Source organism: Pseudopipra pipra, chromosome 5 (assembly GCF_036250125.1).
Source record: "Pseudopipra pipra isolate bDixPip1 chromosome 5, bDixPip1.hap1, whole genome shotgun sequence".
Classification (NCBI taxonomy): domain Eukaryota; kingdom Metazoa; phylum Chordata; class Aves; order Passeriformes; family Pipridae; genus Pseudopipra; species Pseudopipra pipra.
The window spans coordinates 17655511-17668841 of record NC_087553.1 but is presented as its reverse complement, the minus strand read 5'-3'; the positions used below and the strand labels follow the sequence as shown (position 1 = coordinate 17668841).

The 13331-nt window shown below is 45.0% G+C and overlaps 1 protein-coding gene across 3 annotated transcripts in view; it reads left to right on the top strand.

The window, feature by feature from the left end:
* Window positions 1–9902: 9902 nt before the first annotated feature.
* Window positions 9903–13331, top strand: part of AGK (acylglycerol kinase) — a 37162-nt gene continuing 33733 nt past the window's right edge. Inside the window, exon 1 of one of the 3 annotated variants that reach the window (XM_064654716.1) lies at window positions 9903–10009. In XM_064654716.1, the coding sequence (XP_064510786.1) occupies window positions 9918–10009 (92 nt within the window). In that variant the 5' untranslated portion in view covers window positions 9903–9917. Of the gene's footprint in view, window positions 10010–10380; window positions 10592–10704; window positions 11241–13331 lie in introns of those variants that run through there. The other 2 variants (XM_064654715.1, XM_064654717.1) reach the window with 2 other exon arrangements.

Here is a 13331-nt window from a genome sequence, read left to right as displayed (position 1 = left end):
AAAAAAATCTATGAGAACAATCTGATCCAGAATTATCCGTCACTCACTGTGAGATTCAAACTTAATTTTATTGCTATTATTGTATGTATTTTTATTGTCCTCCATTTGCTTAATGAATGTTGCAGTTGTCGTAATAAGATTATTGGTAATATGAAACAGATTTGCAGAATGATGATAAGATAATTAGATGATACCTTGAGGGTGATTTCTGTTTAACACACAGGAACTGTGTCATGGAGTAAATAAACTTGTTGAGGGAAGATATCAAATGCTATTAACCTAAGATACAATTATTCCCAAATTACCAGGATACACATTTCATTACAGTGAGATTCCTGGTAACTGATGCTTGGTCCAGGCTCTCCCATCCACTTGTGAGGCTGTGGGACAAAGCCTTGCCCAGGGTGTGAGCAGGCAAGCAGCTATGGTTCCCCACAGCCCAGGATGTGTCAGCTGTCTCAGCAGGACTCCCATAAATACATCGGGTTATGAACTCTGAGGTTTTGACAGGTCCAAGAGATCAAACTTGGTTTGATCTGGTTTTCAGGAGCTCTGCCTTATGCCTTGTCCAGCTCCCATTGCTCTTGTGTGACAGCAACAAAAGCCTGACAGCAGAGCAGTGACAGGGATGCTGGGCCACTGAAGCCCTAATATTAAGACCACGTGTTCCTTTCTAAATCGATGCCTAGCGACATTGCAAGCTCAGCATTAGAGCAAGGAATCTGCTGCTGCTTGGATCTGTGAGGCTGACTTGGGACAAGCATTCCCATATCCATGAACCTGCAGATCCTGAGGCCACCCACCTCTCCTGGATGAAACAACAGGCTCATTGTCCCCTTCTGCCCTCCCTTCTTGTATCTGGAGATGTTCACACAGCTAACTGTGTGCTGCAGGTGACAAACCCCACTGAATACACAGCTACTTGAGTCCCACTGTTTTAATAAAGTGAGGGAAACTACAGTGCACACACAGAAACAGATACAGCTCTGCAGCTTCTCCTCCATCACACAGATGAAGCATTTAAATCTCTTGCAGTTTCAGGATAACTGATGAGTTTGACCAGCTTCCCCAGTGCCTTTAATGGTCTATGGAATATTTTCCTGGACCTTTAATTTTTCAGTCCCTGAAGGACTTTCACACATCCATTTTGATCTTAACTAATGAGAGTTTCTACATAATTTTTAATAGTAATTCTGCTAATAATGTTATTTATTTTCTCTATAGTCTCTCTCCCTCTGGCAATCTCAGTCTTCTTTTGTTCAAGGTTGAACAAAACTTTGGGTTTTGGTTGGTTGTTTTTCTGAGTCAGATCAATGCATATTAAATGTAATTCTAAGCTGTACCCACTGCATTTTCAGGCAGGTAGCTGGGAGTGTGTCTGGGCACCCAAAATGCCTGCCAACTGTGCATTTAACTGCAAGAAGGAATTGCCCAGAGGAACTGGCTTGACAATCTCGGTAGTGTGACATGGCCAATTTCAGCAAACACTGTTTTCTGTGAATTAAACCAAAATCTCCTTATTTACTAGAACACACGGATATCACATTTCATTGGTGTCTGTGGCACAGAAGTCATTGTTTTGCAGCTTTGAGCATAGCTTTGCAGCACCACTAATAATGTCCTTGGAGAAATAAGTGAATTACTTAACTCTTGTGCTGTGAACCATTGGAATAGAGTCCCCTAATCAACTCCTTCAGTTTCTCAGACTCTGTATTAATATTGACACTGCACATCCATTAAACATCACCGTGCAGCAGTGCTCCAGGTGGTTGCTGCAAGCAGCTAGATTAGGGGCAAATGTTACCAACCTTCCCAATGAATCTTTATATATTTTCCTCGTCTATGGGGACAAGCTCTCCTCTGTCATCTCACCTGTGACATACTCATTCAACTTTTTATGTTAATGTAATCTATCCAAGCATTATTTGCATTATCTAGAATTTTCTGTTCTGCTTGCAGCTAAGCTGGCAGTTCTGGCACTAGAAGAAACTGTGCTTTGTCCCTACAAAAATGAATGTGATGGTACCTGTTCTAACATCCTCCATTCAGTGATCCTACCACCATCCCCTCTTTGCCTCTGATGTAAGAGTATCTTTCCTGAAGACAAGAACTGCAGGGAGCACGTAGTAGCATGATGCTAAGGGAGTTGAGATCTTTTCTGGGTTAGCATTACAAATTATGCCTTTTCCAATATATTTTTCATTTATTTTCCAGTTTTGTTCACATACTTCTTTGTGCTTAATAAGCTTATCACTGTCCATTCTGTTTTCCACATTTACTTTCTGCTATGTGTGACTCTCCCAGAAGTGTCTTCCAGAAGTATTTCTGGCAACACATATGCTTCTGTATAACAGTTAAAAAATAAATATCCTATTTATTTCCAGTTAGACCATTTCATCTTTGGCTGCTGTGCTGTACATTTTCACTATGTATAATTTTCATGTAAGCAAGTGGTGCTATCCCTGTTTTTGTTACCCATCCTATATATTCCTTCTGTTGGTATTCACGTCTTTTTGTGAAGCAAAGTAAAGTTTGCTGTTCCTTGCCTCTTTCATCATATAATGGACATTATCCCAACTTATGTTACCTGCTGCAGTGTGCATAAATCCATAAACTGTTTTACACGTTTGACATCTTGAGTCTCCTCTTTTCTATGACTGGGGATTCTCCATGTCAGAGTCCAGTCCATCCTCTGCAAGATTCACTCTGGACTGAGTGATTTCTGTCTCTTGGCAAAGCTTTTCTTCTCTGTTAATTCTTAATTGTAAATCTCCTGTTAGCGGTTTAATGCTTCATTCTTTCACTTATGGTATTTCCTTAACTTACTTTACTTCAGGTACCTTATGGTATTCAGTATTTAAATTACCCTTCCCATCTGTTCTTAGCAAGGGAAAGCAAAAAACAAAGAAGCAAAGATGTCATATAAATAGAGTCAATAATGCCTGTGCATTTGGAGAGTGGGGATAACAAGCACTGGCTTGTTACTGTGGTTCAAACCACTTTCATTTAATGTAAAATACAAGGCTGTTCTAATCTAGCCTAGCCAAATCCTAGAGTTTTACACTGCCCCAGCAACATCTTATCAGAGAAACTTAAAGCAGCGTATTAAGTTAAAAGAAGGTCTAAACAGCCTGAAAAGCAAAGCCAGCCTTTGAACTGACACCAGATCACAATGTGATAGGAATTCAAAGAAAATGCACTGTATGCAGTGAAAGAAATGACATGGGATTTAAAAGCAATGTCTGTGTCATAATTAGTATGCCAATTAACAACAAGAAAATAATAATAAAAAAAAATTAAAACCATATTACTTAGCAACTTTCTGGAAGATAAATACAATGTGAAACTGTACAAAACCAAACTGGCCACAGAGCTTGTTGAAATACACCTGCTGAAAATGCTATGGAGTTTGTAGAGAACACATTTTCGGAAGAACTCTCTAATGTCTTTCCAAACGTAAGGAAGCAGTATGTATGACCAGATCTGGAACTTCAGCAACATCTTTTCTCATGGGAAGAGCAAACTGATTTCCTTTGGAATAGTTGAAAGCTGGGAGGCAATGAAAAAGCAGAATATCAGATTTTATTCTAGTTAAACTAATTACGTTAAAGAAAAGAAAAAAAAAAACACAAAGAGCACTTATGCATTCACCAGTACCTGAAAACATTAAGATCTTTATTTCACAGACCGATGAAATGGCCAGTAACAATTCCTAAGCACAGGTCCTTGCCAGTATTGCACGGGAATGTATCTTTTGGCAGGGACTGAACTGGATCAAGTTATAGTAACTTGGTGGGATTATACTTGTTCTAAGTGGCCATATTTTGTGCTCCAGCATCCAAGACAAATTAAGCTTCTAGCTTCAACAGTGGCAAAGATATTTTGCTGGTGAAGAGGAATGGATGTGGTTCATCATTACAGTGATGGATTTACTCAGCCCACCTTTGCCTGCAACTGATTCTGTTGTTTCCCCAGCTCCACCTAAGGGCAAGGATAAAACAAGTTGTCATCACAGAGCGCTGCCACTGATTTTGGAAGGAGTGAAACTGAGCAAACACAGCAGTGTGATCTAAGATGTCAGCCAGATGTGTTCAGTGGGCCATGGTGATGCACACAATTGAGTCAAAACAAAATGAAAATAGAAGCATTTAATAGGAAACCAACTGGGAATCTCCTTCCTTCAAACTGTGGCTGTTGCTCTTTGATTACAATTGCCCAAGGCCCCACTCCATCTGGTCCATAGATTAGTATGTCACTGCCTCAGTGAAAAATGAATTATTGCTGCAGATGTATTAGTAGTTTTCAGGAGCTCTTCTGAATACAAGATCATCTGGCTATGGAATATAACCAGGATGGTATATAGCAGCAGCTGGATTTTCTGGTAGGCAATATCTCAATGTGAATATAGGTAAGTAGTATGTAACATTTTCTGGATGCACTGGAATCAAGAAACAGCATAAAAGGCTTAATTTCCTACCTCCTCTCTCACCCAGCTGTACAACAGGGATAAAAGAAGAGAATATGACTTTGTTGTTGTTGTTGTTTTGTTAAACAATGAGCACTAATCTCAGCCAAAAGCAAAATGCCTGAGTGAAGAGTCTCATGGTTTACATCCCTCCCTCAGATTCCGCCTGCAGAAGTGACAATACTTGCCTGCAGATGGAAGCCCAGGAGAGGTTAGGCACCTCCCTTCTAAACAGACACTGCTTAGAGGGGCACACACATCCTGTGAGCAGGACTGCACTGTGCATTTGATCTCTCTCCTCCTCTCTCCCTCCCTGCATCATACTATTTTCTATGCAGAGTTCTCTAATATGCATCACCACCATATTAACAGCATAAGCTCAGAGGTGAGTGACCTTAGCCTGGGTCAGCAAGACTTTCTTAAGGGTAGGAACCTGTACCAGCAACAAAACTGATGTCCTCAGTGTAGCTCTTGCTGAGACCTTTACTGAAAAGCAGAGTGTAGAGCAGACAGTATGAGCACAAGAGCTGCTACAGACTTTTCTGTGCAGGGGTTTGTGCTGCTGGGTGAATGGATAGATCCCAGTCCCAGGGTACTGTCCTTGTTCCTTCATTTGGAGGAGAGCCAGAGGAGATCTAACTGGTGCTATGCTCAAAGCTTAGGGTCCAAGCCTGCTCACCCTAATGCCTCAGTGGCTCCTGCATTTGCTGAATCCAAATGGTTTGGGAGTGAGTGTAGAGCCTTCTGAAATGGGTCTCTGCTAAAGGAACAAGTTCCTGACAAGATTACCACAGAGCAATTTAATGGGTTTCTGCTGCTGTTCAAAAGCTGTGAATATCTCTCTTCATTCCCTTGGAAAAAAGGTTAATAAACTCTGAGAATCAGGGAATATTTCTGTATAATAGCTCAGCTGTGGGAAGAGGGGGCAGGGTGTAAAGGTGGCGGGGCTTGCCATACAAATACACTAGGCACACTCCTGAATTTCCTTCTAGGGAGAGTGAAGCTCAGGTCATGTTCTGCTTACAGAAGAGCCAAGAAAGAGTGAGGAGGGGAAGCAAGGGGAGAGATTATTCTTGTGCAGAGCTTCCCTGAATTACCCAACCAAAAACCCTGCCAGTATGATTCAGTTCCTTCTCCAAGCCAGTGGAGCAGGCACTGACTGCAGACATGACTACCCCAGGGAATCACACCTCCAGGCAGAGCTGGAAATGAGGGCAAGAGAATCCATCATGAACTTTCTCTGCTCTCACAGGCAGGAACTTTCTCCGATTAGTTCCAGTGGCTGCAGTGCTCCTCTCTCTTACACAAGTCATTGGCCAGGGTGGAACGGGGGGGCCTGGGACACTCAGTGGAAGAACAGCTTCAGGCACTGGATGCAAAACCTGGAGAACAGAAGCTGAGAAAGACAGAGTGGGAAGCCCACCAGAGATTTTAGCTAGCACAAGAACCACCCCAGACAGCGAGAGAAAGAGCTCTGTCTGCAGCCAAGCCTATACCCATGGCTTGTGGGGACAGAAAAGTTGGAGGAGGATGTGCCTAAAAGTCTGGAGCTCCCATCGCATGGTCTGACCTGGAGAGACACCCAGTCAGTCCTGCTCCCATCCACCAAGGAAAAGGGCTCTCTCTCACTTTAAATCATGCTTGCTGTTCAGGTGTTGTGGAATTAAAACAAAGCAAATTATAATCTCCCTCGCTGGTCAGAGGCATGGAAAGATTTAGATTCCGTGTTTTTTCTCATCAGCTGCACAAAAGCCTAAAGGTTGTGTGAAGACACTCTTCCCTGTCACTCTGGCCTCAGTGATATTAACATGTGTAAAAAATAGGGGGATGTGGGTAGACTATAACCAGACAACGCTGCCTCGGTCTGGCAGGAACACGGACTTACATCGATGTGGTAAACACACAGCTCCTACAGAGCAATACACTTGCTCTCTTTGCAATACAAGCAGCTATTTGCATTTTACTTGTAAGGAAGCACCTGAAGAGATATGATCACCGTGGTGGCTGACAGCACTGCTGTTCCACACCCTCAGACCATCCATAGGTGAGTCACAAATGCCAGGATATCCAGCAGGCAGAGGGGTCTCAGTTCTCCATTCCTGTGGGGATGACAAAATGACTACAATGGACCGGGGAAGTCCCTTTTTTATGCAAACATAGGCACAGACTGTGCTAGACAGAAATAGATACTAAATAATTCTCTGCCCTTATCAATTGTAGGGCATTGCCAAGTAGTAGAGAAAAATCCACTGTTTTCCCCACATTCTGTGGCTAAGAAGAGAACAGAGATGATTGTGGATGTGACTTTCCGAAAGTTACAAACAAGTTTGTGCCTGAAGCTTCTTCTGCTAACAGGCTTGGAACTGATGGTAGAGACAGGAATATAAAAAAACTGCTCTTCAAAAAAGGGTCAGACATGAGTAACTGGGATGAGGCATTCACCTGTCTTCACGCACAACTCGTGTGATAATTTTAAGTGACATATCCCCACAGTTGCAGAGCAGCTTTTTGAAATATTCTTTTTTTACACCATCCATCTAGCAATCATGAGAAAACAAAAACACACATTCCAGCCTCCTCTGAACAGTTTTCTGAAAAAGAGAGCAGGAATTTTACTTGGCCTAAAAAAGTACTACAGCACATGATCTAGAGGATGTTTGAGATCAACCCTTTATCCTCTCATTTTCCATTGCACATACTCTAATACCTACTTCTATTGATCTGACATGCAGAAAACTAGGACAGATAAAAGAGAAGTACGTGGTACATGCAGCAGCATGGCAGGTGTGATCTACCTCGAGGGTGATCAGACAGCCAGGGCCAAAAAACTAGGACGTACATGTTTGCCAGGAGGGATTTCAGAATGGACACTGCATTCTCAGTAAAGCCAAGTAAAAAGACAAGTGCAAAATCTGTCATTGTTGGCTGCACTGTCTCTAAGGGTAGTTCTCTTCAAAAAGCTCCATCTCAAAACTCACCAACCCAAATTCTCAAGTAGCATCACACAGTCCCAATAGTGGAGATAGGATGGGACCTCTGGAGCTCACCCAGTTCAGCCACCCTGCCCAAAGCAGGGTCAAGTCCCTCTGGTAGGGATGCTGAAGACCACTAGTATTTGAGCTAAAATTTCTCACTTATACTAGCCCTGATGTGTTTTCATGGTTATGAACTCAGGAAAATTTCCATTCAGCCATCTTAGAGATGTCTTTCATACATTTAAGCATTTTTTCTGACTGCTCCAAACGTGTATTAGCATGCTAAAGAGGCTTTATTTTAAAAATTCAAGCTTGTTTTGGAAACATCGTTAATAAACATAACTGTACTCAGAAGACTTGGTTGCAAAATAGGAAGTTACAGATGCTTGTGAATTATTTGTGGCACCACATGAGAATTATGAATTTGAAAAGCATTTATCAGCACAGTCTTTTTATAAGTGAAGGAAAGCAGGATGAGGGTACTAATATCTGTGGCTATCATTGCTGTTAGCAGTTGGCCATACCACCCGAATCCTCAAAGAAAGCAGGACACCACAAAAAGAAAAGTAGGACATTTAATAACTCCGTGCCACCTGGAACACTCAGCACTGCATCAAGTGCATGCACTCAGTACACTGAGGTGCACTGGACAGATGAACCTGGAATATTGAAGTGGGAAGCAATGGCTACTGGATGAGGTTATGCCTGAAATATTCATCAGGAGAAGATAATTTAATGTTTTCTTTGAAAAAACAATTCCCAGACCATCTGCTTTACAAAAAGAAGTGAAAAGAAAACCCAAAACATAGTAGGGAAAATAATCCATAGGGTTTAGTCTGCTTTTCTTATCACTAACTGCAGTGTGTTTTCTGGACCATCTTCTGTGTCAATGTGATTTTTGTAGAACAGACTTTTGCATACCCAGAATCCCAAATTTGGCCTCAAGCAGCCACCTTATGTTACTATTCACATCCCATCCTGACATTCTTAAGCAAAAGGATTTGGGGAAGCTTTTGACAAAAAAAAAGCCATTTTATTGACTTTGATATGTTTGTATTGCTGCAAATGGCATTTTAAAAAAGGGAAAAAACATAATGGAAAAAAAATTTGTGTCTGGTGTTAAGTTCATTACCCTGACCCACAGGTCCCTGCCAGACTGCCAAACTTGTTCCTCTGAGTCCTCAAGCTCAGGTCCCTGTCAAAAGGAGGGCTGTGGTCTACAAAAGCAGCGTTGCTTCCTCACACCATTTAGCCAGTGGTGTGTTGTGAATGGCCAACACCTCTCTTCCTTTCTTATAGGATGGGGTCTCTTGGCACTTTTATGAAATCTCTGAGGCTGTTCACCATCTTTCAGACATCACGAGAGACCATGGCCTGAGTCAGAATAATAGAATATCCTGAGTTAGAAGAGACCTACAAGAATCATTGAGTCCAGCTCCTGGCCCTGCCCAGGACAGCCCCAAGAATCACACCATGTGCCTGAGAGCATTGTTGAAACACTTCCTGAAATCCATCAGGCTTGGTGCTGTGACCACTTCCCTGAGGAGCCTGTTCCAGTGCCCAACCACACTCTGGGTTAAAAACCTTTCCCTAATATCCAGTCTAAACCTCCTTCTGACACAACTTCAGCCCATTCCCTTGGGTCCTGTCACTGGTCACTGCAGAGAATCGATCAGTGCTCTTCCCCTCACGAGGAAGTTGTAGACTGCCATGAAGTCTCTCCTCTTCTCCAGGCTGAACAGACCAAGTGACCTCAGCCACTCTTTGTATGGCTTCCCCTCTATAGATCCTTCACTATCTTCGTTGCTCTCCTTTGGAAGCTCTCTAATAGCTTAATGTCTTTCTTATATTGCAGTGACCAAAACTGCCACAATATTACAGGTGAGGCTGCCCCAGAGCAGAGCAGGACAATCCCCTCCCTCAACCAGCTGGCAATGCTTTGCTTGATGCCCCCCAGGACATGGTTGGCCCTCCTGGCTGCCAGGGCACTGCTGACTCACGTTCAACTTGCCATTGACCAGGACTCCCAGGTCCCTTTCCCAGCACTGCTTCCCAGCGTCTTATTCCTCAGTCTGTACTTACATCCAGAGTTGCCCCATCCCAAGTGCAGAATCCAGCACTTGTCTTTGTTAAGCTGTTAGTGATTGCCCATCTCTCTAATTTGTCGAGGTGTCTCTGCCCTGGAAGGAGTCGACAGCTCCTCCCAATTTTGTATCATCGACAAACTTGCTTAGTATCCCCTCCAGTCCTGCATCCAAGACATTTGTGAAGATGTTGAAGAGCACAGGGCCCAAGATGGAGCCCTGTGGAACCCCACTAGCGACAGGTCACCACCACTAGTTTGTCCCAAAGCATTTTCCACCCTGAGGTCAGACCCACCTTTCCCTGGCAGGACGTTCATGCTGTTCATGGCTGCATGGCATCCTTCTGAGGCTGGTGTTTTCCGTGCATGATGGGAGACATTTCTCCTGGTGCCTATGGTCATCCTGTTGGTTTGTCTTAAACAGCAAACCCCGGGTCCTTCCTGGACAACATTTCTTGTGGCTGGAATATTCTGGAGTACTTTCAGGTTTTACTATTATTATTATTATTATTTGTTTTGAGAGTTGTTGTGTTTGGGGGTGGTGGTGGTTTTGTTTGTTTGTTTTTGCTCGTTTTGTGGTTGTTGTTTTTTGTTTGTTGGTTTGGTTTTTGGGTTTGGCGGGGCGGTGGGCACCGAGTATATTTTTATTAGTGTGAAAAAAAAAACCCTGTTCACTTTCTCCCTCTGCCACACATCATCTCCTGCTCCCCGTGCCCGGCAGCGTCAGCGCTGGCAGCCAAGCGCCCGCGGCAGTGGGTCACCTCGGGGGCAGGAGGGCGACTCCGCAGCGAGGGCCGGGACACGGGGGTGGGGGTGTGAAAACACTTTTCCTCGGGATTTGTGGGGTTTTTGTTGTTTGTCCCTTCCAGTCGCGGCCGGGCGCCGGCGCGGAACGCCGGGGCCGCGGGAGCCGTTTCCAGCCGAGCCGGGCCGGGCGGCGGCAGCGGCGGCGCATCCCGAGGGCGGGATGGCGAAAGTGGTGGCGGCCCTCAGGAACCACTGGAAGAAATCCACGGTCGGCGCCTGCCTGCTGGGCTGGGGAGGGCACTGGCTCTATGGGAGGCACTGGTAATGCCGGCTGGGGCCGGGCAGGGAGGCGGGAGGGAGGGGGAGCTCCTAGAATGGGGGTGTCCCCTCGGAGGGCCCCGGCACCGTCAGGGCTGGGTCTCCATCCCGCTCCTCCATCCCGTGGGGAGGCTCAGTTGCTTCTGTCCTTCCCACCTTGGCCGTGTTGTGCGCCTGGCGCTGGTTCAGGCGGGAGGTTTAAACACTGGGGATGTCTGGGTGGCTTGAGCGATTTTAGGGCCTCTTGGAGAGCAGAGAGTTTTGTCTCTTCTGACTTAAAAAAATGCCCTCGTCCGTGTGCGTGCCATCAGCCTGCCTGCTTTTAGCCCGTGCTGTAAGGATGAATGGAACCAGGCTGGCAGGGTGCCACCTCCGTGTGCCGAGGACAGCCATCCCAGCGCGGTGGTCGTGTGCCCGTGGGTTTTCCCAGCTCCTTTTTGCTTTTAATGGTGCCATGCCCCACATGAGGGATGCCAGGCTGCTGTTGCAGGAGCCCCTGTTCCTTTCTGGAGGCCGGGCGTGGGCAGCAGCCCTGTGCTGTCCTTGCTGGTGTTGCTCACCCAGTTGCAAGGAGCCCGTCACTGCTGCTCACATAATTTGTACCTAATGGTGTCATTCCCACTGTTTACCTGTGGAGCAGATGTCCCTTATGGTAAGCAAAATCCTCATTTGTGATGTTTAAGTAGCTGTGTTTGTATTTTAGTCCCTGTCCATTAAGATGACCATAAATGCGTCTGACTAAAATGCAAGTGTAGCCAATTTATTTTAAAAAAATGTTACTTTTGGTGCTGCTGTTTGTCCTGTCCCTGTCTGGATGCCTTTTTGGTTGTTAAGTTGGGATTTTAGCAGTGTTCTTTTCTGCTTGCATTGAAATGCTGCCAAAGCCTCGAGGGAAAAGTTAGGAAAATGAATCTGTTTATGTTGTTTGTTATACCTTCCTTCTTCACATCCTTTTGCCTCGGGACTTTTGCATTAAATCAGTCTTTGTTTTGCATTGTACATCTGCTTTAGTTGCTTGCTTCTTACCTGAAGCAACTAAGGCTCAGTTGACTTTCAGAGAAGTAGCTGGGGGTCCCGGTGGACAACAAGCTGTCCATGAGCCAGCAGTGTGTCCTTGTGGCCAGGAAGGCCAGTGGTATCCTGGGATGCCTTAGGATGAGCATTGCCAGGAGGTCGAGGGAGGTGATCCTGTCCCTCTGCTCAGCACCCTGGGGAGGCACATGTGGAGTGCTGTGTCCAGCTCTGGGCTCCTCAGTACAAGAGGGACGTGGAGCTCCTGGAATGGGTTCAGTGGAGGGCAAGGAGGATGATGAGGGGACTGGAGCATCTCTCTTAAGAGGAAAGGCTGAGAGAGCTGGGCCAGTTCAGCCCAGCTGAAGAGAAGAGACAACTGAGGTGGAACCTCGTCAATGTCTGTAAGTATCTGAAGGGAGGGTGTCAAGAGGATATACCAGGCTCTTCTCAGTGGTGCCAAGCAATGGGACAAGACGCAATGGGCAGAAACTGATGCACAAGAAGTTCCACCTGAACATGCACACCTTCACTGTGCAGGTGACTGTGCACTGGAACAGGTTGCCCAGGAAGATTGTGGAGTCTCCCTTGCTGGAGATACTGGAGAACTGTCTGGACACAATCCTGTGCCATGTGCTCTGGGATGACCCTGCTTGAGCAGGGAGGGTGGACCAGATACACATAGCTTACCCTGTTGTGAGCAGAAGTATTTGTACTAAATAGGTTGGGTTTTTTGATGCCTCCATGTAATGTCAGTGACCTTGCATTCAACTTTCTCCTCTGACGACTCGAACTTTGAATTTTGATGAAATAACAAAATGTAAAAGAGCAATTATTTGAAGTTCTATCATTCTCAATACCTCTTAGCCAAAAGAATAAACTTAATGTACAAAATGAGAAGGAAGAAATTGCTCAGTGGCATTCCTGTGAGGAGGGGCTGGCTGGTGGGGCAGAGCAGCCTGTGACCTTCACAGGTACCCAGCTTACGTAAGTGGCCTCTTCACCGGTCTTCTGGTGCCACAGATACTAATGACAGCAGAGTGCAGACTACAGAGGGCTACTGGAGTAGACTTTAAGGAAATGACTATGCTCCTTGTGCATATGGAGAGTGGGCACTTGAGAAGGCCTGGGAAAGGTGACAGGCACAATCAGTCTCCCCTTTGTGTCTCTTGTTTCCGGGAGCTCGTGTGCCTGTTCGTGTGCTGTTGGTTTCAGCTGTATTGATTTCCTGTGTGGTAACTGTGAAGTCACATTCTGATCACAGAGAATGTGAATAAAGAGGAAAACATGAAAGGCAAACAAGCAAAAAAAGGGAACCTTTGGTATCTAAATTTCAGTGCTTGGAGGTTATTTGCACTAAGTGTAGGCATGGTGCTTTAACCCAGATGATATATTGGGGGGGAAAAATATGTTCACATATCCCATTCTTCAGTCTCCCCTTTTATCTATAAAGGAAAGTAAAAAGAAAAATTTCCTTACCAGACACTGGAAATGCAAGGTAGGAAGTACTGTGATGACAAGCAGCTGTGTGAGACTTTGATGCAGGCTGAAGCACAGCTGTGAAGTACAGCTTTCAGAGATTTAAACACTGTTTGGAAACAGTGACAGCCGTTTAGCCATTTCTGTGCTAGTCTCTGTGGAAGATTGTTTTAGCCAGGGAACAGAAAAATGAGGAGTGACAGAAGAACCTGATGGCAAGAGTGTAAAAAAGTATTCAAAGGTGGTCTCAGCA